We start from the raw sequence: 24851 nt of genomic DNA, 5'->3' as shown, positions 1-24851 counted from the left end.
GAGGGAACAGAGGGAGAGGGAGGAGGGAAGCACGCGCGTGGCGCCTGGAGCCGGGGTACTCTGGAGCAGGGCGGGCTGGACGGGGGCTGCACAGTGCGCTTGGCGCCCGGGGCGCGGGTGACTGCCCCACGTGAGCGAGCTCCTGCCTGTCGCCCCTCTGCCCCGGGACAGCAGGAGCCTTTTGGTACCTCCTTAATACAATTTGAGTTTGGGAAAATAAAAGTGGCAACCTACAGTGTTTCTCAGAAATTTCAGGAAGGGTCAGCCAGACCGCAGACTCCAGACCCCAGGCCCCCGCTCCCAGGCGGGAGGAAGCATCTGTCCTGGGTACCCCTGCCGCCTGCGAGCTGTAGGGGGACAGCCCGCCTGGGACCTGGAACCAGGGTGCAGGCGGCCCCCTGAGCCACCCGGGCGGCCGCTCTTCCCCAGAGACCAGCCAGGCTAGGTTCAGAGTCTGTGAGACTGGGAGCCCCGCACCTGCGAAGATCCCTGAGCCAGCCCGGCCAAGCGCAGGGACCCCAGCCGCTGCAGGACGCCCAGGCCGCGGGCTCAGCAGGGATGCCGGGGCCCTGCGAGACCTCCCTAGGGGCGGGCCCCAAGCAGCAGCGCTGCCCAGGCGTCGGGAAAGCAGTAACCACACCTACACAGCGGCATCAAGGTTGAGTCGCTGGTGTATTGGGGTCGGCCCTGTGGGCGGGGCCCCGCCCACCATCAGGCCAAGCCCCCCCACAGACCCGCCCATGCAGGCCCCGCTCTGGCCGGCTTCAGCGCGTGTCCGTGTCTGGGCGCGTGTCCGTGTCCGGGCGCGTGTCCGTGTCCGGGCGCGTGTCCGTGTCCGGGCGCATGTCCGTGTCTGGGCGCGCGTCCCTGTCCCTCCACGTCCACCTCCGCCGGGTGAGTAGCTGAGCAAGCGCGGCCACCGGGACCCACAGCACGGGCAGCAAGGACAGCAGCACACAGGCGGCGCGCACCCAGCCCGGGTAGAGCTTCTCCTGACGCGAGGGGAACAGCTCCTGCGGGACCACAGCCTCATTAGCTGGCGGCGGCCACCCTGGGCCGTGAGGCTGACCTCCGTGCTCCTCAATCCAAGGGGCAAGAGCCACCTGCCAACCCGGACTTGGATGGGAATGGAAAAGGCACGGCCAGAGCAGTGGCCAGGACGTGTGGCCGCTCACCACCGCCCCTCCGGGCCAGGAGTTTGGGGACCTGGGCTGAGCTTCTCCTGGGGCTGGGGCCTCCCCGAGGTAGGCCTAGGTGTTGTGTTCTGGAACCAGAGGGGCTACATGGCCTCAACCCACTGGGCGTCGTTGGAGGCTGTGTCCCCAGCTTTCTCCCCTATGCACTGGGTGGCACCACCCACCCGGCTGCAGGTACCGTGGAAATTCTTCAAAAATACACGGTCACTCCTCCTTCACCTGCCCTTGTTGTTCTGCTATGGAGGGACTTTCCAAGACACATTTGGAGAGGAGTGGCATCCACATTCCCGAGAAGGGGTGGCATGGTGAGGTTTTGAGCGGCCACCAGTGGGGACTCAGACGGTATGTCAGGGGCTGGCGCTGCTCAGAGCCCCTGAGGCATTTTCAGAGTGTGGCTGGCACTCTGATCCCTCCTCGGGAGGCTCTTGTGTGGAAACGGCCTCCAGCCAAACTGACCCACTGGGTGGCAGTAGGGGTCTGTGCACAATCTCTCTTGTCACAGACCAGGAATGGGCAATTGTCCGGCTGCCCGTCCCCATGCCACATGGGCAGGACACAGGCAGGGAGGATGAAGCCACATCCCCAAGGAGGAGCTCCAGGGCTCTGTGGGGTCCCTGGGCTCTGGGCACTGCTCAGGTCCTCACTCCACTGACCAGGCGCTTGCCCATGGTCACCCCGATGCCATTTCTGATCCCAGCGGGCACTCAGGGGCGCTGCACAAAGCCCATCCTGTTCACATCCCTGGCTTCCCAGTTTGCCAGGCAGAAGTGACCACGCCACCTTGTCACTAGCACGTGAATGTGCACCACATGGGTCGGGCACCGGATGGCACCATAGGGGCCAGACCAAGCCCGAGGGGTCCCAGCACTCCCCAGGTTCCCACCGGAAGGACCTACGTATTTGGGGTTCCAGGCCTTGTAGCTCAGTGGCTTCCAGAACAGGAGGATGATGTAAGCCACGAAGATGGTCAGCAGCAGCAGGGGACTGACCACCCTCCAGGTCAGCCGCCAGTAGGGGTTGGGCCGCCTCCCGGTCATCCACGCAATGTCATCGCAGAACCTGCACCGGATGCTGGGCTCAGGCTTCACATGGCCTGTGGAAGGTCCACCCACTCCAAGCCGAGGATCGGACCCTAACTGGGGTCCAGCCTGCACCCTCTGGTGCCTCGGCAGCTCCCCAGGGCAGAACATTCTCGGCGGTCTGGGCAGCTGCGGGTTGAGCCTGTGCCCGGCAGCCATTCCCTGTCCCACCCTGGTGGGTCCCAGAGGAGCGCTCGGCGGGGCGGCAGCTCACCGTTTCATTCCATAAACATAAACGACACCCACAACCTCGAGAAAGGCCAACATGAGCAGGTTCAGGGAAGCGGCAAAATTGTCGAAAATCTCCAGCCAGTAGTTCCCAGACTGCAGCGTGAAGCAGGTGGCGGAGAGGAAGCAGACCAGGCACACCAGCCCTGGGGCAGTGGGAAAGGGGTGTGGGGGGTAAGGGGGTGGGGGGTGGAGGTGTGGGGAGGGTCAGGAGGAAGCCAGCCAGGCAGACCTGCCCTTGGACAGCGGGGAGGGCCGGGGCACCTGGGCTGGAGACTTCTCTCGGCTTCCCACCCTCCATCCCTGCCCTCCCCAGTCTCTTTCCTGTATTGTGCTCAAGGAGCAGGAAGGACCTGCTTTCCTGTTCCGGATGGGGGATGTGGCCTCCGGGGCCGTGGGGGAGGGGCAGCCCTGACCCTCCCTCGACCCTCAGCTCTCCGTTGATGGCTGTCAGCAAGGAGCAGCCTGGCTCAGCCTTTCCCTGAACTCAGGCTTGGCCCCTTGCGCTCTCCATCCAGGAGGGGCGTCTGGACAGCGGGCGGGAGTGGACAGTCAGATGCTGGGGACGGGTCCTCCAGGGCGGCGGAGCTGTGCGCTCACCAGTCAGGGCCTCCTTGGGGACCCATCTGGGCAGGACCCCCACGTCCAGCAGGGGTGTGATGACCGCCTCCACGGTCCCGAACATGGTCGATAGCCCCAAGGTGAACAGCATCCCGAAGAAGAGCACAGCCCACACAGGAGCCCCCGGCATGTGGAGAACGGTCTCCGTGAACACGACGAAGGCCAGGCCCGGGCCTGAGGCACTCTGCAATACACGTACACGGAGCCCCAGGCTTCAGGCCACGCACACACACACTCCACCACACACACACACGCCTGCCTGCTCTGCAGTACACGGAGCCCCGGGCTTCAGGCCACGCACACACACACTCCACCACACACACACACGCCTGCCTGCTCTGCAATACACGTACACGGAGCCCCGGGCTTCAGGCCACGCACACACACACTCCACCACACACACACGCCTGCCTGCTCTGCAATACACGGAGCCCCGGGCTTCAGGCCACGCACACACACACTCCACCACACACACACACGCCTGCCTGCTCTGCAATACACGTACACGGAGCCCCAGGCTTCAGGCCACGCACACACACACTCCACCACACACACACGCCTGCCTGCTCTGCAATACACGGAGCCCCGGGCTTCAGGCCACGCACACACACACTCCACCACACACACACGCCTGCCTGCTCTGCAATACACGGAGCCCCGGGCTTCAGGCCACGCACACACACACTCCACCACACACACACACGCCTGCCTGCTCTGCAATACACGGAGCCCCGGGCTTCAGGCCACGCACACACACACTCCACCACACACACACACGCCTGCCTGCTCTGCAATACACGTACACGGAGCCCCGGGCTTCAGGCCACGCACACACACACTCCACCACACACACACGCCTGCCTGCTCTGCAATACACGTACACGGAGCCCCGGGCTTCAGGCCACGCACACACACACTCCACCACACACACACACGCCTGCCTGCTCTGCAATACACGGAGCCCCGGGCTTCAGGCCACGCACACACACACTCTACCACACACACACACGCCTGCCTGCTCTGCAATACACGGAGCCCCGGGCTTCAGGCCACGCACACACACACTCCACCACACACACACGCCTGCCTGCTCTGCAGTACACGGAGCCCCGGGCTTCAGGCCACGCACACACACACTCCACCACACACACACACGCCTGCCTGCTCTGCAGTACACGGAGCCCCGGGCTTCAGGCCACGCACACACACACTCCATCACACACACACGCCTGCCTGCAGGACACACACTCTCCCAGGCCAAGGAACCCAGCGCCTTTTATGCCTAGAGTCAGGCACCCTGAGATGCATCCCACACCTGCCTCCTGGCTGTGCACCCCTGCCTGGTGCCCCTAGGTCCAGGCATCCACTGGCCCTGAGTGTGGCTTGACCCGAGCCATGCCCTGGCACTGTGACCCTCATGCTGGCCACCCCCTCTCCTGGGGTCTGGGCACCAGCAATGCCCACTCTCTCGGGTCAGCCCAACCCCCAAGACTGCTGGGTGCAGCGTCTGCTGAACACAGCTGCCCCCGGGACTTCGGGCTTTCCAGGAGGCCTGGCAACCTGAGACAAAGATAGACTGGGGTTCTTGGTTCACAGGCCCTGGCCCTGGGTCTGTGGGAATTGTTTGCAGCCTTTGGCAGTGGCACACAGCCAGTGCGGCCCTGGTGCTCCTGTGGACGGCCCCGCCTGGCTACCCCAAGGGGTGTGCAGGTACCTTATCCAGAAAGTCTTCTAGGAGGCAGGCCTTCAGGGGGAGCTGGGCCACCCTCTTGGGCCAGGTGGCGTTCAGGTGCATGAGGACGGCTGGGTAGTCGTCCCTGGAGATGCTCTGCTCTGGGAAGTCAAACTCGTTGATGAGGCTGAGGATGTTTCTGCGGGGACAGAGAGGACTGTGGGCTCATGGCCCTGGTTCCCAAACACATCCAGAGAAACCCTTGGTTGGTGCTGCGAAGCACAGCATCCCTGGGAGGGCTGGGCCCCTCCTGCCCCTGTTGGGATCGTGTGGACGCCTCCTGCCCCTGTTGGGATCGTGTGGACGTCTGTGCTGTGACAGGGCGGCACTGGTAGGGGCATGGTTTACTCCATGCACACTGCCGGGTGGGGGGAGAAGCTGTTCTCTACCCCCTGGGCTTGGAAGGGGAGCACTCCCCCATGGGTGCAAAGGGGGTGGGGGTGGTGGCAGCTTCCTCACTTCGAAGGTGGGTCCTGATTCGCCCTGTGGGGCCGCCCTGCAGACAAGGACCTGGGCTTCTGAAGGTTTGCTGGGAGGACTTCAGCCCACCCGCCCGCCCTTCCGTCTCCACTGCCAAAGGCTCCTTCTGTCCTCCTGAGGACAGAAGCCTTAAGGTTCAAGCACAGACAGCCAAGGGTGGGACACATGTATACCAGCAAACACCTTTTTGGGGCTCCAGCTGTTCCTAGAACAATCCTGAAGAGAGAGGCCTCGCTCCCCTCACTTCTAGCCCCATGTGGCACGCGAGGCCAGCTTGGGCTGCACGGCGCAGGGCGTTGTGCGCACGGCTGGTCCTTATCCGCCTGCTCATTGAGATGTGCTTGTAACCCCGTCAATATTTGCGCACTTTTGCGGTTATTTGCGACATTCAGAGTGAGCAGAAATCAGAGTTGCCCGCCATGCACGTCCCCGGCTGGGGCTGAACAAAGCCCAGCTCTGCCTTCTTGACCCGGCTCATCCTGTAAATCCTATAAATCACCGTCCTCCCTGACCCGGCTCATCCTGTAAAACACTGTCCCTTCTGTGGCCTGTGCGTGCCATGTTTTCCACTTTTGTGTGCGTTTTCTTGGTGACGTCCCCGTTGAAAAGTGCCATCAGGTGCAGTGCTGATGTGCTGCCCTGCTCCCAAGCACAGGAGGCTGGGGTTGGAACACTCAGGGCCGGTCACTCTCTGGGTGGGGCCGTCCTGGACACTGTAGGGTGCTGCGTGGTATCCTCAGCCTCCACCTACTGGGTGCCAGGCACACCCCTCACACAAGTGTGGCCAATCAAAAATGTCTCCATATGCTGCCAGATGTACCTTGGTGGGGTCAGAGTCACCCCATGTTGCAGGGATGTGCTGTCTGCCCAGTGGGTTCTCAAGGACCCGCCTGAAGGTAGTTCACAAGCAAGTCGGGTGCTCTAAGAAGGCCGTGGGTCTGACGAGGCAGCTGCCTGTGCAGGAGACAACCTAACTGCATCAGGTCCTGGGACCACCGCAGCAAACGACCAGCAATGGTGCCTTAAAACCACGGGAATTCATCCTCTCCCATTCCGGAGCACTGTGACATCTGAAATCCCAGTGTGGCCAGGCCGCGCCCCTCCTGAGCCTGCACGGGAGATTCCTCCCGCCTCTTCCAGCTTCTTCACCTTCAGGCGTCCCTGGGCTGTGGCCACAAGCGCTGCGACCTCTGCCTGTCTTCACGTGGCCTCCTCCTCTGTGTCTGTCTCCTCTTCTTATAAGGACTCCGGTTATTGGATTTAGGGCCTACCCTACTCCAGGGGGACCGATCCTACTTAATTACATCTGCAAAGACCCTTTTCCAACCAGATCACATTCTGAAGTTTTGGGTGGAAGTGACCTTCTGGGGACACCTTCACTCCAAACCCCTACAGAAATGAAATGCCCAAGCCACCCTTCCTCATGCCGTGGGATTCTCGGTGCGGCGGGCACCTGCCTGGCGGCTGTGCCCCACAGAGCCAGGCGCGGCACCTGTGCTCACCTGTCCAGGCAGTGCTCGTAGTCATTAGTTGCTTTGAACCCCAGGACAGAGAAGACAGCGATGGACGCGTACAGGGAGGTCATGCTGTTGACCAGGGCAATGACCACCGCATCCTTCTGGCAGTCATTCCTGGGTACAAATGCACGCTCATCAGGAGCTTTGCAGGAGGTAACTGGGCCTCACCCAGGGGAGGAAGTGAGGAGGGGGCTTCCCTCCTTGACCCTCTCTCCCGCCTGGGATGCCCCTTCTCTGACCCAAGGGCTGCTGCTGCCAGTCCTGGAGTCTCAGAATGGCCTCAGATCCCCCACCCCACAGTCTACTCCAGCAGCCCCAGCTCAAGGCTGCTAAAGGTCTGAAACCCATTCACTCCCCCACCAAGGCCTTTAGGCCCACAGGGAGCTGAGAGGCAGGGCATTCATAGAGGATCTGAAATGTACATGTTTTGGAAAATCATCTCCAAAGGAGAAACGCACACAAGCGCAGCTCCAGCGTGAGTTCAAGGAAGTAAGGTGTCAATCACAAACATTTAAAGCTTCCCTGGCATCCCAGCTGGCACTTCCTTCCCTAAAGGCCGCCAGCGAGCAGAGCTGCCCAGGGACCAACCTGCCCCTCCCATCTCATGCAAACTGCCTGCCTCTGAAGGGGGCAGAAATACTGGCAGCCACAGGAAGTAAGGCTTGTTTCAGGTTCATCACAGTGCACTGGGCTATGCACTTTATGATCCGTGGAATTGCACTTTGTAGGGCTCTGTGCATATTAAGATATCATAAAAGTAGCACCTGCTCATGTCGGCACCAACGGGCCTTGAGTCTATTTCAGGTGACCATTGAGGCTTTTATGGCCCCACGTGTCATGTGCATTTTGATTGGTATCGTGCCCAGTTACACCCTGGTTCCTGGGTGTGATTATCCAGGCTGTCTTCCTGCAGCCAGCTCCGGACGTGCTGGGAGCTGCCGTGAGGGCTCAGACTGTGGCGTGAGGTTCTTATCTCAGGTTCACACAAGGCCACCCTTGGATCCACAGTGTGATCCTGAGATCAGGAAGTGCTCGGGCGTCTCCCCAAAGCTTCCCTGGCTGGACAGCTGAGCCCGACTGCCTACCTGGGCGAGTTGTAACTTGCAAAAGCGATGTGTCCTCCGAAGGCCAGGGACAGAGAGAAGAATATCTGGGTGGCTGCGTCCAGCCACACCCGGGGGTTCTGGAGAATGTGCATCTGGAATGAGTCAGGGAGAGCGTCTCACTCAGCAGGCAAACCACATGAGTTGGTGGCCCTGACTGTTCCAGAACGTTCCCAAGGTGGCTTTGGGGACACTCGTGAGCAAGTGTGACCTGTACAGACACCAGGAACAGGGTAGGACCACGCAGGTGTGCGGGTGTGGAGTGGCAGCTCTGGACACGGCAAATGCCAGGCCCCTGTCCGGGATGTGGCCGAATGAGCCGGTGGCTGTCAGGCGCACGTGAGAACGTAGCTGGCGGGGTTTTCGGGGCTGGAGATGGGTTTGAGCAGCTCCTGCATGGGCATGTTTACTGTGCCCTCTCTAACCGGGCGGTTCTGGGTGATTTGAAGCCCCGAGGGCAGGGATGCCATGCACGGAGCCTGGCTTTTCTGCTTCTGGGGGCCTGGGAAGGTGTCCTCTGTCTTCTGCTAGGACTCCGGGGAGACATGCCCATACCCAGGTGCTCACTCCCACACCAGCCCCCGGAAACTGCCTCGGGATGCTGGGCAGGGAGTACTGCGATCTGGGATAGTACAGAATGCTCTAGAAGCCGTGCAGGCTCCTGGAGCAGGCGCTGGCTCCTGTGGCTTCCCGGTGGGGTGCATGCAGCTGGACAAGGCCCTTGGTGGAGTCGGGCCCAGAGCAGGGACATCCAGTCCCCAGCCAGCCTCTCCCAGAACCCTGTCCCTCCTCCCCTGACCCCTCACATCCATGTCCACTTGGTGTCCCACAGGTGCCAAAGTCCAGCTGCCCCAGATCAAGTCCTCCTCCAGGCCCACTCCAAACCTGACCTCTTTCCTGAGTCCTCCAGGCCCACTCCAAACCTGACCTCTTTCCTGAGGCCCCAGGCTCACTCCAAACCTGATGTCTTTCCTGAGGCCCCAGGCTCACTCCAAACCTGACCTCTTTCCTAAGGCCCCCTCCCACCGCGCCATCCTGGGCCAACCTCACCCTTGACCACCAGGCAGCCCAGCTGCTGGAGTGGCTCCTGGCCTCTCACGCTCCCAGGTGAGGGAGGGAGCTGCTGACCACAGCCCTGAAATGTGTGTGCTGGAGGCCCTGAACTTTGATCCAAGACCCACTTACGTTGGGAGTGAACAAGTAGATGAGTCCTTTTGTTGCCCCCGGCAGGGTCAGCCCTCTGATGAGAAAGATGGTCAGGACCAGGTAAGGGAACAAAGCTGTGAAGTAAATCACCTTGAAACAAAAGGTGGAGTCATGAGACTTGAAATGGCCTCTGGTCTGTCCACAAGCCTCAGAGAAGCAGGCAGGCTCCAGACACCGCCCTTGTGGTCAGAGTGGCTGCCTCTGGTATGGGATTGACCAGGACGGATGGGGGTGCACCTTGGGGGATGGTGGGGTGCAGGCTCAGGGCAAGCTCGGAGGGTTTGGGGCTCACCAGAGACAGTCACATGCACATTCGTTTACATGTTTGTGCCCCGTGGAGCACTGGCTGTCTGGGAGACTCAGGCCTCCTTTGAGCAAAGGGGCTGGGCCCTGAAGAGGGGTCTGGGCCAAACTCCCTCCCTGGCCTCCCTGTCCCAAGCCACCCGCCTCCACTTGCCTCTCTCCTGGTCACCCTCGTTTCTGACCATATCCTTTCCCTGCTTTGGTCCCCTCTCCGGCCTCCCTCCTGTCCACTCTCAAGTTCTCAGCCCTTCTGTGTGGCCAGAGTCCTCTTCCTCCCACCTCGATGCCCCCACCTGGCTGCACCTACCCTGTACCCCTTCTGCCCACATAGAGCTGTTTCCCACTTCTCATCAGCTGTAGACAAGGGTCTGCACACTAGGCATCCACATGGAAGAGCATCTACAAATGGACACTCCTCTCTCACTCCTCTCCTGAGTTCCCCCAATACAGACTGACTGCAGAATCACCTGGGATGCATTTTTTTTTTTTTTTTGAGACAGAGTCTTGCTCTCTTGCCCAGGCTGGAGTGCAATGGCCCAATCTCGGCTCACTGCAACCTCTGCTTCCGGGTTCAAGCAATTCTTCTGCCTCAGCCTCGCAAGTAGCTGGGATTACAGGCTCCCAACACCACGGCCGGCTAATTTTTTTTTTATTTTTATTTTTAGTAGACACGGGGTGTCACTATGTTGGCGAGGCTGGTCTTGAACTCCTGACTTCATGTGATCCGCCTACCTTAGCCTCCCAAAGTGCTGGGATTACAGGCATGAGCCATTGTGCCCAGCTTGGGATGCATTTTTAAGGGCCTTTATAATAGGATTATTTGGAATTTCTGGCTGCCTGCTTTGTCTAATTCAGTAATTCCAGTCCTCTCAAGCATGAAGACCCCCACCCTCCATGTAAGAGGAATGACAACCTCAGCACACTGAGACACTGCACAGGGCATGGGGCACTGGCGTCCTGAGACACTGCACAGGGCATGGGGCACTGGGGTCCTGTGTCTGTGGCCCATGGGTCAGGAGGCACGGTCCAGGGTGCGTGGACTGAGCGCCGTCATTTGAAAAGAATCCACACATGTGTGATACCAGACTGGAGATGATAGCACACACTAGAGAATACAGGGTAAGGACTCTTCTTGCTTGAGGGGTCCAGGCAAGCAGGAGGCTCAGGTTCTACTGGTCCTTTCTGCTGCTCCCAATGGAAACCACATGGTTGAACATCAATACAGTTTTTCTCATTATTTAAGCCTCTTTGAAAGATAATCGCTTGTTTAAAACAAAACTGATAACAATGCATTTGCTGTTTATATAACATGTTATAAGTAAAATGTATGACAACAATAGCGCAAAGCCTGGGAAGGGAAATGGGATAAAATGCAATGAGATTCTTAAATGACCATAGAATGCCCCAATATCACTTAATGATAGACCATGACAGGCTAGAGATGTAGACTGTAACCTCTAAAGCAGTTACTAGAATAACAAGAGAGAGTTAAAGCTAAACCAACCAAGGAGATAGAGCGGGATCCTGAAAAATACCTAGAGAAAGAGAGAAACAAGAATAAAAAAAAACAGATGGGGCACATGGAAACACACCTGAGGACAGAGCTAAACCCAACCATATCAATAATCACATTAAATGTAAATGCTCTAAACACCCCAAATAAAAGGCAGAGATTGTCAGATTGGTTAAAACAGCCAGATCCAATTGTATGCTGTCTACAAGAAAAACACTTTCAACATAAAGATACAAAAAGTTTAAAAGAAAAAGGATGGAAAAAATACACTCTATTAACATAGCCCAAAGAAATCTGGAGTGGCTATTTTAAAACAAAGTCAGTTTCAGAGCCAAGAATATCACCAGAATAAAAAAGGTTGCTTCACAGTGATAATGGGATCAATTCCCTAAGAAGACGTTGCAATCCTAGATGTTTATGCCCCTCGCAAGAGCTTGTAGACACAAAGCGAACACAGGTCAATGGGGAGGGGTCTTGGGGGCTGGAGGAAGCAAGAGAGGGGATCAGGCCCTGCCAGCTCTCACCTTCCCTGTAGTCTCAATGCCCCTGATGACACACATATACACGACTGCCCAGGAGGCTGCCAAGCAGATGAGCAGCCACCACTGGATGGAGCCACTGTCATTGATGTCGGCTGTGATGTTCAGTGTCTGCCGGTACCAGAAGTAGCTCACGGCGCTGCTGCCCTGGCACTCCTCCACAAACCCTGAAACCAGGGGGCCTGTCACAGGCTGGCTGTGGGGCGTAGGCACCCTCACCACGTGGCTCTTGAGCTCAGTTTCCCTGGGCTGCTCACAACACTGCCCTTTTGGGCTGAGGTGCCCTTTCACTTCTTTCTGGGCCCAGGGCTGAGATGGAGAAACAGACGTGGCTGTGAAAATGAACAGGCTGAGTGAACCTCGAAGGGAAGCTCCACTTTGCGAAGGTTTATGAGCCCTGCTGAGCCAGGGCAGCCTGCAGCCCCTTGGACGTCACTGTCACCATGTAAAGCTGGTCCCCTCACTTCCTCCTGCCACCCACCATCCCAGACCCCCAAGGGTGGCACAGGAGCACTGGACGGAGAGCGGCTGCATGTGTCAAGTGTGTGGCTGGCTAGTGCTTGGGGAGAAAGTGAGGCTGTGGCCAGGCGGGCAGATTGTCCTGTGACTCCCACTTCCTCCTTGACGGGGCCACAGGCTGATGCAGGGATCCAGAGGCAGCGTCTGACAACAGCAGGCTCCAGTGACATCTCTCAGGACCCACTACAGCCCATTTCTGGGACACTTGACTGGGGAAATGTGGGGGGCCCCTCATGGAAAAGTCTGAGGATTACCGGTATCCCAACCGGGCCACTGCCCATGCCACAGGGCTCCTCCCTCCACACTGTCCTTGGGCCCCAAGTCTTCTTCTAGGTCTCCTTCTAAGGCCCTGCCAGTCATTGACATCGAGCACTGTCACAGCCCAGCTCTGAGTGGGCACTGCCTGCCCCACGCTTGGCTGAGGGAAGGTCATGGGCAGAGCTGGCCCCTCCGCGCCCTTTTCTTCGGAAATTTTCCTTCAGTGGAGCTTGGGGCAGATGTGGGAAGGGCAGTTATGGGGCCCTGCCGTGTGCATTGAGAGAGGACTTAACTCCTCTCGGCCTGCCTGAAAATCAAAGGGCTGGCCTAAGTGACCCCAAAAGTAAACGCTTGGACAAGGTAGAAGGAATTTGGGACCCACAAACTATCACCCAGGAACTCGGGCTGCAGATAGCCTGTACTGGGGCCGCTTCTGGAGTGTGGCTGGGAGGAACCCTGGCAGGACCACCCACCCTCAGAGAGGCGCCAGGAGGCTGATGGCACAGCCAGGGCTCTTGGCCTCCCCAGGGTGCCCAGCTCTGGCCCAGGGCATCCAGGCGCAGACTCAGTGTTGGTCCCTGAGGCCGGCCTCATCCAGCACCAGCCCAGCGTGAGTTTTAGCAAAAGGCAGGAAGGAAAGAAAGTCAGAGTTGCTTCCTGAGCAAGTCACTGAAAGATACAACTGTCAGTTGAGTGCAGTGGCTCACGCCTGTCATCCCAGTGCTTTGGGAGGCTGAAGCAGGAGGATCGCTTGAACCCAAGGGTTCAAGATCATCCTGGGCAACATATTGAGACCCAGTCTCTACAAAAAATAAAATTAGCTGGGTGCTGGCCAGGCGCGGTGGCTCACGCCTGTAATTCCAGCACTTTGGGAGGCCGAGGCAGGCGGATCACGAGGTCAGGAGATCGAGACCATCCTGGCTAACATGGTGAAACCCCGTCTCTACTAAAAATACAAAAAATTAGCCGGGCCTGGTGGCAGGCGCCTGTAGTCCTAGCTACTTGGGAGGCTGAGGCAGGAGAATGGCGTGAACCTGGGAGGCAGAGCTTGCAGTGAGCCAAGATAGCACCACTGCACTCCAGCCTGGGCGACAGAGCAAGACTCTGTCTCAAAAAAAAAAAAAAAAAAATTAGCTGAGTGTGGAGGCACTTGTCTGTGGTCCCAGCTACTTGGGAAGTGGAGGTAGGAGAATCACATGAGCCAGGAGTTGGAGGTTGCAGTGAGCCATGCTCGCACCACTGCACTCCAGCCTGGGCAATAGAGGGAGACCTTGTCCCCCCCCCCCAAAAAAAAAAAAAAAAAAAGAAGAAAATATAACTGTCATTCATGTCTCGAGGATCTCCCCAGATGGAGCTCCTGGCTGAGGTCTGGACCCAAAGTCTGTTTTTTGTTTGTTTGTTTGATTGTTTTTTGATACAGAGTCTCACTCTGTCACCCCGTCTGGAGTGCAGTGGTATGATCTCGGCTATCTGCAACCTCCACTTCCCGGGTTCAAGCAATTCTTCTGTCTCAGCCTCCTGGCTAGCTGGGATTACAGATGCCCGCCACCATGCCTGGCTGATTTTTGTATTTTGAGTAGAGATGGGGTTTCACCATATTGGTCAGGCTGGTCTTGAACTCCTGACCTCAAGTGATCTGCCCACTTCGGCCTCCCAAAGTGCTGGGTTGACAAGCGTGAGCCACCGCATCCGACCTAACGTCTTAAATCTAACAACGGCAGTGCCCTCGCATGACCACACCATGCACATGGCTGCAAGGGGACCTCGGTGGTCCGGACCTGGCAGGGAAGCACAGGACAGCGTGGAGGTCATAAGAACTGGACTGCATGTGTGCTCCTGGGGAGACCGAGGCGCGTGCATGTGCACACAGAGAAACCGGTTCCCCGGCCCTCCCCCTGCCGTGAGCATCTGCCACCCGCAGCTGCTCTGATGCTGGGCATGCTGCAGCACATGCCTCTCTCGGCCGTGCACGGACCACACAGCAGGCGGCGCCCAGCTCACCTGTTCTGTTGAGGTCCGGTGGGCAGGAGCTCCAGGGCAGCGGGTGCTGGAAGGAGTTGAGGAGGTACCACAGCACCCACGCCACGATGGTGTTGTAGTACAGGCTGATCAGGAAGGACAGCGTGACACAGCCCAGCCCTGTGGACAGGGACCATGTCAGGCGGCCCCGGGGCTCCTCCCAGCTCCCTCTGCCCAGAAGCAGTGAGAATAAAACAAAATAACAACATAAAATAACACATGCTGAAGGGCGCGGCTGAAAGCCAGGCCTCCCTCACACCTCACATGTGAATGGCAACACCAGCTTCCAGGTCCTTCCGGGATGTCCTGGCACACATGGTCTCCATCTCTAATTCTCCCTGAGTCGCCGCTGCTTCTCACACACACCCAAGGGCTCCCTGCCACCCCACCCGCCGGCCTGGCCTGGCCGCTTCCGTACCACAGGCATGGACCCGCCCCTGCCCCACCCCTCATCCAGGATGGCCCTGTCCCCGGCAGCCTCAGTCAGGGCAAGGGAGGACGGTGGCCTACCTACTCCACTGAGGTATGGGGAGATGGCCGTCCACACGCCGACGCTGCCCTTCCGCAGCCGCTGGCCGATGGCGAGCTCGACGTGGAAGATGGGGATCCCCTCGAAGACCAGCGCGATGACGTAGGGGATGAGGAAGGCCCCTGTGAGGAGGGGGTGGTCAGCACCTGCCCAGGGTTGGGGGCTGGGGGGGACTGTGGCGTGGGCCAGGGGGAGCCACCTGTGGTCTTCAAGGGGCAGACGGGACCTGAATGTTGGGGGCACCACTTGGGTGGTAGAGACACCCTTGGGGCACTGTTGGGTTGCCAAACCCTGCCTCTGATTTTGGCTCAGTTGCTGAGACCTCTCATCAAGAGGGCAGGGCCCTGGAGGGGAGCAGGGGGCCCAAAAGGAGGCAGCCGGCCCTGGACTAGGACTTGGGGTCTAAGCGTGACCCCTGTGTTGCGTTTGCTGAGGGACCAGCATTGTTTGAGGCACCTGCCTTTTCCTGGGGGCTGCTGTGGCCGGCAGTGGGGACTCAGCCTCTGTGGGAAGGAGGCCTGCAGGGGCCTGGCGGAATCACACTCAAAACCTCTGCCATCAGCCTCCCCATGGGAAAACAGCTCCTTTCATTAACGTGATTTTCTGAAAATTCATGAGTCTGCAGAAATAAAGTGCTGACTGAGCATGTTTTTTAAACACCCCAGTCACCGGAGGAGGTCTGGCTGCTTTTGTGTGAGGTCGCCTGTTGGCTCCCCGGCTTCATGCTGCTCTTGTTGGAGCTTCATGCAACAGATGGCGTGAGCTGCTCTGTTCCCCCAGGGACCCCAGGGCGGCTTGAGGGCTGCTCTGTTCCCGCGAGGACCCCGGGGCGGCTGGCGGTCTCTCTGGAACCATCTTTGCTCATGGGGATGTCGCAGGAGAGTGGTGTCTCAGACCAAGGCTCTGAGAGCTGCATCAGGGCTGGGCCCGTCCCCCCACTTCCTGGCATCTCGGGCCTCTGTACCTCCATCCAGTGCCATGATGGGGGTGCCCATAGGCACGGCAGGATGAAGGCCCCACAGGCCCCAGGGCAGGGGGAACAGGCCGGCTCCACTTCCTGGAGCCAGTGGAAGCACCCAGTAGAGATGAATGGCCATCCTTCTGCCTGGGGCACCCGCAGTGGAAGGGGCAGACAAGGTGCCAGGGCCTGGTGCTGAGGATGCGAGCAGGGCTGGCTTCCCGTGGAATCCACAGACCCTCCTGGCCCCAGCGGCAGAGCTGGGCATGATCAATTCCTGCAATTTGACCTCTAAGTTCAGCAGCTGCCTACAAGACCTGCTGGGAGGATGCTGGTTCTCCCGGGCTCCTGGTTCCATGGGCATCACTACGCTGCTGAAGAGGCCCCTGTGTCTGCACGCTGCGTCTGAGTCCTGGTGGCCTCACAGAGTTGGCAGCTGCACTGCTCCCCAAGCGAGTCACCGTCTGTGCACGAGTTCGGGTCTCTGTGCACGAGTTCGGGTCTCTGTGCAGCTCCACGTCTGTGCCCAGGGCTGTTGACTCCTCCCCACCTGCATGCACAGGTGCTGGGACAGGCTGCAGGGTGGCACTGACCTCAGGCCTTCTGCCCTAAGACGCTGACCTACATGGGTGCCGGCTGCCCACACTCTTCCCCGCCGTGCGTCTCCGCGTCTGGCATCTCCCGTCAGCTCCACTTTGCCAGGCAGGGTCCGGCTTCTAGAAGCTCGTTTCCAGGTCATCAACACAGCCTTGCTCTGGGTTTGTGTCACCATGAGAATGTTCTGCGACTGCCACGGGCACAGGGAGGCCCTAGAGTGGGAGGTGAGCCCTCACCCCTGTTGGCTTCTGCACAGGACTCCAGGGCCAGCATGTGGGGGCCGGACGGCTCTTGTCCGTGTCATTTACACAGCGGCAGAAAGACAAGCATTGAAGAGGGGAAGCTGAGGTCTACGGGGTCAGCCTCAGGTGGAGGCACCTGACACCCCAAGATGCCTCCTGGGAGGGTGGGAACAGCTGTGGCCAGGGCCTAGAGCAAAAGGGAACAAAACCCAGGGCACCCCAGGGAGCTCATGGCAGGGAGTCAGCATACCTGCCTTTCTCAGGGCCAGGCTCCCATGTGAATGGGGGGACACCCCCAAGCCAGCCTCTCTTCCCCCACCTCCAGCCTGTACCGTGAGAGCCCCTCTTCCCCCACCTCCAGCCTGTGCTATGAGAGCCCCTCTTCCCTCCCCCACGACCAGCCTGCACTGTGAAAGCCCCTCTTCCCTCCCCTACAGCCTGTACCGTGAGAGCCCTTCTTCGCTCCCCTCCAGCCTGTGCTGTGAGAGCCCCTTTTCCCTCCCCCACCTCCAGCCTGCACCTGAGAGCTCTTCTTCCCCCACCTCCAGCCTGCACCATGATAGCCCTTCTTCCCTCCCCTCCAGCCTGCACCATGACAGCCCTTCTTCCCTCCCCTCCAGCCTGCACCTGAGAGCCCTTCTTCCCTTCCCTTCCCTTTAGCCTGCGCTGTGAGAGCTCCTCTCCCCTCCCCCATCTCCAGCCTGTACCGTGAGAGCCCCTCTTACCTTTCCCCTGTTCAGCCCGCACTGTGAAAACATCACTTCCCCCCACCCCCAGCCTGCACCGTGGAGGCCTTCTTCCCCCCGACCTCCAGCCTGCACCTGAGGTCTCACAGCTGGTGTGTGACCAGCCACCCATCCCGCAGTAGTGGCTTCGTGGCCACACTCAGGCCTCAGGTGCACAGTGGCCGGGTGGAGGACGGATGTGGGTGGTGTGGGCACCACGTCGCGGTGGGCAGGGGCTCCGGGTTCCAGATATGGGATCCACTGTCCAGGGAGCACTGCAGACTCCAGGCCAGCAGGTGCCCTGGGCCCCAATGACCCTTGCTCTGTGGTGAGGGCCATTGAGCCTGGGCTGGGGCCTCAGGTGACCAGGCTGAGGTCAGTTTGTCAGAGACCACCCTGATGAGATCATCGAAGGGAAAGATTTGGGGAGAAGTGAGCTCTCTGTGACTGATTTGGGGAAGCTGAATCTGCTGTATTTAGGGGAGAGGAGATGAGAGGGTTTTCTGTGAATACGAGATTGCGGCCCCAGCTGGGATCTTCACGAAACAGGAACGTCAACTCCATGGTACAGCGGCTGCATGTAAAGCCGTATGTAGACTGCCACGTGGGCATAAATGTAGATAAAAAATCAACCAGAGTGTTGTGGTTGGGGGTGGTGGCTCTGTTGGCCAACCCAAGTCCAGCGCGGAGGGCACTTTCCCCGGCCTGCGTGGGCACGGGTCTCACTGGGCAGTCTTTACGTTGAATGCGCAGGAAGAGACAGTCAGTCCATGCATTTTTTTCCGAATTTGAAGAAAGAAGAAGGGTTGATTCCACATGGTAAGAATGTCTACACAACTCCTTTTTGGGTGTTTGTTTTGAGACAGCATCTTTCTCTGTCACCCAGGCTGGAGTACAGTGGCACAGTCATGGCTCACTCCAGCCTCGACCTCCCAGGCTCACGCCATCCTTCCACCTCAGCCTCCTGGGTAGCCAGGGCTACAAGTAGACGCCAGCACGCCCGGCTAATTTTTATATTTTTTATGGAGACAGGGTTTCGCCATGTTGCCCAGGCTGCAGCTCCTAGTTTTAACAATTACGTGAAGTTTAGCACCGTCGTTCATGAGCATGGAGGACGCAGTGGTGTCTGCCAAAGACGGGAAAGGTGGCTGTGAATGGCTGGCTGCTGTTACAATCATCCATGCAGGATCGAGAGAAACCTGCACCCCACCACACCGAGGCTGAGAGATGCAGAGGCCGCAGTGCAGCCACTGAGCAAATGCAGAGGAGAAGCAGGCTCTGCTCAGAGCAGCGGCAAAAGCCAGGGATTGCTGAGAATCAATCAGAGTCACGCCCAAAGTCACGATGGAGAGACCCGCAGGAAGGCAGAAAGGATACCGAGCTGGGAGCCGCGAGCGTGCAGACGGTGCTCCTGTGCCGGCCCCCACTGCCTGGGCCCTGCCTCCAAGGCGTGAAGGCCGTCCAGGTGGAAACTCCCCCCGGGCAGTGTAGAAAGCAGCGCAGGGCCGAGGGAGCGCCGAAGAATCTCTTCTGGAAATTGACAACCTGGTGTAAAGCTCAGAGGAAAAGTAGCAGCTGGCAAAAGTTTAAATTATAAAAAAAAAGGCCTTGCTCTACTACTAGGCGTCGAGACTAACGAAGAAGCCATAGTAATTAATACAGTGTCATTTTTGGTGCAAGAATCCACAGATCTCAACAGCACCTACCAGATACAGAAGTCGGTTGAACACCGGAGGCAGGAAGTAGTGGGGAGGGGGCGTGCTTGATGAGTGACCTCACGTGTGTGGACACAGCCAGCCCAGGGCCACCAGCTTAGTCATAAAAGCTTCCTGGGTTGAAACCTTAAACCACAGCAAGTGTTAGAGTGTCCCGGGCAGCTGGCCTGAACCCATCGCTTGGCATTTACGAGTCTACGTTCCTTTGATTTAAAGACGCTGAATGTGTAATAAAGCAGCTGCCATGAAATGTCATAGGTGTGAGAAAATCACTGTAAATCTTTACCGCAACGTTTTACTACATTCTGTTACAATGTTGCTTTACAAGTCTTAGCTTTGAAGAGAACATTTATGTAGTTAAATACTTATGAATGGGAGAGCAAATAATATTCGCCTTTGGTAGTCATGAGTATATGCAAATGTTAAAAGCTGCACAGTACCTGCTTCTTAATTATATCTTGTTTTCAAAATCATCAATGAGTGATCCTCACAGCGAGACAAAGTGAAGGGCATGTTCATACACGGGGTGAGAATGCTGATGGCACGGCCCTTAGGAAGCGTGTGAGTTAAATAAACTTGGATGTTTCATGACATGCAACCCGGTGGCTTGCATCAGGAGATTGATGGTAGAGTCGTTCATGAGTGGAGCAGCCCTGAAGTCCCCGCGCAGCTGGTGGGCAGGGCTGTTCTCCCTCCTCAGCAGCACCCCACGTGGGGGCCTCCCCAGCTTTGCCCCAGTGTGGAGCAGCTGAATTTAAGGGAGGCTAGTGCCAGACACTTCCAGTACACTGCAGGCGCTTAGCAATGGTAACTGGGTTTCGGTGGGCAAGGCATCAGTGGGCAAGGCATCGGCGGGCAAGTCATCGGCGGGCAAGGCATCGACGGGCAAGGCGTCGGCGGGCAAGGCGTCGGCGGGCAAGGCATCGGCGGGCAAGGCGTCGGTGGGCAAGGCATCGACGGGCAAGGCGTCGGGCAAGGCTTTGGTGGGCAAGGCGTTGATGGGCAAGGCGTCGGTGGGCAAGGCGTTGGGCAAGGCATCAGCGGGCAAGGCATCGGTGGGCAAGGCGTCGGTGGGCAAGGCCTCGGTGGTCAAGGCGTTGGTGGGCAAGGCATTGGGCACATCGGCGGGCAAGGCGTCAGCGGGCAAGGCATCGGTGGGCAAGGCATTGGCGAACAAGGCGTCGGTGGGTAAAGCGTTGGCCGGCATTTCCAGCTCTGCGTGAAGCCTGCTGCCCCCACAACCTTGCACGCTCTGGTGACTCTTAGCAGATCGAGCCGCAGCACAGGCAGCGAGGGCCCCGGGAGCCAGGGACGCCTCTGCCCTTGGGCTTTGGTGCTTTCAGAAATGCCTTCAAAGGGACTCTTTCATGATGAGAAGATCCAAGGCCCAGTGCACCCTCTCCAGCCCCAAAGCCCCAAAGAGACCCCAGTGCCCCGAGGGTGGCAGTGACGGGTGTTTCTTTTTGTTTTTTCCATTTGTGCGCATTTCCTGCATTTTCTGCCTGTTGAGAATCTTTTCTTAAGCAGGAGGAAAAACACTTTAAAGGAGTAACCTTATAACAAGGGATAGTTGTGTGGGGCTCTCAGGGAAGGAGCTGAGGGCCCGGGGAACAGGCTGACCAAGCAGCCCGGCCTGGCCTGAGGAGGACCCTGCGGCCTGGGAAGCCCCTGCCCGTGTTGCCTGGGGAAGACCTGGGTGTCCGTGCGTGATGTTGTACGTCGGCTCCCTGAGAGCAGTGATTCATGCCTGTCCCTACATCCTGTGTCCCCACATGGAGAGCAGAGTGTGACCCCTGCATGAAGAGAAGCAGGCACAGGGTGAGGGGAGGCTCGGGGTGCGTGGGAGCCTATTTCAGTCACCAATGCACTTCTGGGGGTGGCGAGTCCAAGGTCACTAAAGTCACCCAGACAGTTCTGAACATCCTGGCACCCCCCACAGGGCTCTCCCAGAGAACCAAAGCCAGGGAGGCGAGGGGTGGGCCCCCAAATTCCTGCAAAGAACCTCGGGGAAGGGCACCTGAGCACATGTCTGGACACACCGAGGCTGTGGTGAGGAAACCCAGAGCGGATTGTGTGTTCTTAAAAGAACTGACGACATTCAGATGGAAGAGCGCTCACTGTTTGTAGTGTGTGTGTGTCGGGCAGGGCGGCCCATTCAACCTGACGCCTGGCAGGAAGCTGCCCTGAGGTCCCGGAAGACCATAGTGGGCCCCGAGGGGACTGGACCCTCCCTGCTGTGGGCAGTGGTGAAGCTGCCCTGAGGTCCTGGAAGACCATAGTGGACCCGGAGGGGACTGGATCCTCCCTGCTGTGGGCAGTGGTGAAGCTGCCCTGAGGTCCTGGAAGACCATAGTGGGCCCCGAGGGGACTGGACCCTCCCTGCTGTGGGCAGTGGTGAAGCTGCCCTGAGGTCCTGGAAGACCATAGTGGACCCGGAGGGGACTGGATCCTCCCTGCTGTGGGCAGTGGTGAAGCTGCCCTGAGGTCCCGGAAGACTGCAGTGGACCCGGAGGGGACTGGACCCTCCCTGCTGTGGGCAGTGGTGAAGCTGCCCTGAGGTCCTGGAAGACCATAGTGGGCCCTGAGGGGACTGGACCCTCCCTGCTGTGGGCAGTGGTGAAGCTGCCCTGAGGTCCTGGAAGACCATAGTGGACCCGGAGGGGACTGGACCCTCCCTGCTGTGGGCAGTGGTGAAGCTGCCCTGAGGTCCTGGAAGACCATAGTGGGCCCTGAGGGGACTGGACCCTCCCTGCTGTGGGCAGTGGTGAAGCTGCCCTGAGGTCCTGGAAGACCATAGTGGACCCGGAGGGGACTGGATCCTCCCTGCTGTGGGCAGTGGTGAAGCTGCCCTGAGGTCCTGGAAGACCATAGTGGGCCCCGAGGGGACTGGACCCTCCCTGCTGTGGGCAGTGGTGAAGCTGCCCTGAGGTCCCGGAAGACTGCAGTGGGCCCTGAGGGGACTGGACCCTCCCTGCTGTGGGCAGTGGTGAAGCTGCCCTGAGGTCCTGGAAGACCATAGTGGGCCCTGAGGGGACTGGATCCTCCCTGCTGTGGGCAGTGGTGAAGCTGCCCTGAGGTCCTGGAAGACCATAGTGGACCCGGAGGGGACTGGACCCTCCCTGCTGTGGGCAGTGGTGAAGCTGCCCTGAGGTCCTGGAAGACCATAGTGGGCCCTGAGGGGACTGGACCCTCCCTGCTGTGGGCAGTGGTGAAGCTGCCCTGAGGTCCCGGAAGACTGCAGGTGGGCCCTGAGGGGACTGACTCTGCCGTGGGCAATGGTGCACCCTGGTTTCCAGGAGGAGTGACTCTGCCCAAGCACTGGGGATGCGTGGCAGGCGCCTGGCAGGTCAGGGTGGAGACGGCCTCCCCTGCTCGGGGTCTGCCCCGGGACGCAGGCGGGTGCTTACCCCCTCCGTAGGTCTGGCACAGGTATGGGAACCGCCAAATGTTCCCCAGCCCCACCGCAAACCCGATGCAGCTCAGGAGGTACTGGGCCTTGTTGTCCCACTTGGGCCTCTCATCCCCGAGGCCGCTGGCGGCCGGGTCTGGTTCTGGGGCGTGAGCCATGGTGACTGAGTGCCCCAGGCTTCAGGGCGAGGGTGGTGCCTCACTCCACACCCAGCACTAGAGAGCCGTCTCCAGCCTCTGCCGACGTTTGGAAACCACAAGCAGCCCCCCTGCAGTTGTATTTATTCATTTCTTTAAAGGAAAACCAGTGGAGTGCCGTTAATGGGTAACTCAGGCCCGGGCCCTGGCTCTGACGCCGGGGTCCTTCCCTGGCACCCACGTCCTCTGCTCCTTCTCGCGTGCTCTGTGTTCCAGGCAAACGCCGGGCCTGGCACCACCCCCAGCACCACGAGGACCGTGTGCAAGGACAGCCTCAAGTGTTTTTGTTGCGGACACCAGGATTCCCAAGACTGAGGCATATTTTAATCGTTTTAAATTTCTGATGTTTTATTTAACTATTTGATCTTGAGATACTTATAGATTGTCACTCTGTCACTGTCAGAAACAACTCAGATCAGATCGCATGCACCCGAAGCCCGGATTCCCGCAGGGATCCTCTCAGCTGCTCTTGGGAGGCCGGGGGCTGCCCTCACACCCACTGCTGCCCTCGGGCCGCTGGGCAGGACAGGGTGACAGGCACCCACCGTGCGTGGGGGCAGAGGGCTGAGTCCTCTCCTGTGCTGGGGGCACCCCTGTCCATGGGTGGAGGGTTGATGAGTTGACGCCGGGTGAGTTCAGCTCTAAGGAGCTCCCCACAGTGCTCCCTGGACTCTGGGGCTCCTCCTTGCAGATGCTCCCGCCACGGACAGGCCAAGGGCCCCCAGGCCCGCAATTGCCCCATTCCACTGGACACTGCACCCCTCAACCGTGTGGCCACAACTCCAAATCCATGAGTCCCAGGGCAGGGGCCCAGGTGGACACATTTTTGGAAGGTTCTTATTTGAGTGAGAGGAAGTGTGAGGGAAGAAGATGAGAAGAGCTGGTTGGTCCCCATTGTGAGGCCACAGGCCTGGGCCATGGCCTCTTCAGAGCAAGCCCCCAAAGCCAGACCCCCAGGAGGAGGCAGGAGCTGGACCTGCCGTCCCCACCATCCCGTCTGAGGTCACTGGCTCACTCATCCCTCTACGTCTGGACAACAGTAACTTCTAGGGTGAGCATACTAAATAGAAGGGATTTATTTAGAAACGTACACTTTATGCCCATAAAGCCTGCATTTCTACCACATTTACAGAGACATTGAAACCTATGAAACAACGCATGAATCAGGAGATGTAGATGAGATGGGAGCTCCCGCCCAGGGTCCTATGGCAGGCACGCCAGGGTACACCAGTGGATGCCAGGGCACACCAGTGCACACCTGTGCATGCCAGGGTACACCAATGGATGCCAGGGCACACCAGTGCACACCTGTGCATGCCAGGGTACACCAATGCACACCTGTGCACGCCTGGCAGGGCCTCCTGGGCAGATGCCACAGGGCAGTATATTAATGGGGCACTGATGGGAATTTTCTCCATCTAGGGCCAAAGAGCAGGAAAAGATGGGGTGAGACCCTGTTGAAGCCATCAGCAGGCGAGCCCCTCGGTGGCATCACAGCCGGGGGCAGAGGCTGTGATGTTTCCCCCCACCTCTGCTGCTGTGGAGTCTTGCACATCCCAGGGCCCAGTGACAGTCAGCAGGGGTGGAAGAGGCTGGTAGGAGGACTCAGTGTGTGCTGTCACTGCTGGACGGGGTGCTGGAAGGGACGATTGTGACCAGGTTTCTGTGGGTGGAACATCATACCGGCACACACCAGGCTTTCAGTCCTGCCTGTAGGAACTCTCAGAACATCAGTTTAATGTAAGCATCCAGATTCTTCCATGGAAAGCAGAGGTGACCTGTCCGTAGGAACTCTCAGAACATCAGTTTAATGTAAGCATCCAGATTCTTCCGTGCAAAGCAGAGGTGACCTCTCCGTTGAAGCAGATGTCCCAAGTGCCGACTGCCTTTGGCTGCGATGGAATGTTGAACCCCAATGGGGGCCCATCCTGTGACGGGGGCAGGGCAGGCGCCAGGCTGGGCTTCACTGAGTGGTGCGGGAGCTGGAGGCTTCTGGGGGATGCATGGTCCTCCAAGGTGCCCTGGACACACAGAGTGCCCAAGGATGGCAGCCAGGGTTGAGTTACCCTGTAACCCATCTTTTCCAAAGGCTGGCTAAAAATTCACACAGCTCGTGTCCTCTTAAGAAAATGCACAGAGTGGTATTTGCCTTGAATTATGCCAAGT

General features: G+C 58.8%; 1 protein-coding gene across 1 annotated transcript; it reads right to left on the bottom strand.

The window, feature by feature from the left end:
• Nucleotides 1-653: 653 nt before the first annotated feature.
• SLC6A18 (solute carrier family 6 member 18) lies at nucleotides 654-22743 on the bottom strand. Its single transcript, XM_063604351.1, has 12 exons — nucleotides 22487-22743; nucleotides 14824-14964; nucleotides 14296-14433; nucleotides 11503-11684; nucleotides 9142-9252; nucleotides 7939-8051; nucleotides 6839-6967; nucleotides 4839-4995; nucleotides 3104-3308; nucleotides 2490-2649; nucleotides 2093-2255; nucleotides 654-1013 (listed from the first exon to the last, which is right to left on the bottom strand). The coding sequence occupies exons 1-12, from the start codon at nucleotides 22644-22646 to the stop codon at nucleotides 765-767; spliced, it is 1908 nt and encodes a 635-aa protein (XP_063460421.1). The 5' UTR covers nucleotides 22647-22743; the 3' UTR covers nucleotides 654-764.
• Nucleotides 22744-24851: the final 2108 nt, after the last annotated feature.

The sequence above is a fragment of the Pan paniscus genome, chromosome 4, assembly GCF_029289425.2.
Source record: "Pan paniscus chromosome 4, NHGRI_mPanPan1-v2.0_pri, whole genome shotgun sequence".
NCBI classification, from domain to species: domain Eukaryota; kingdom Metazoa; phylum Chordata; class Mammalia; order Primates; family Hominidae; genus Pan; species Pan paniscus.
This window is presented reverse-complemented; position numbering and strand designations above follow the sequence as displayed.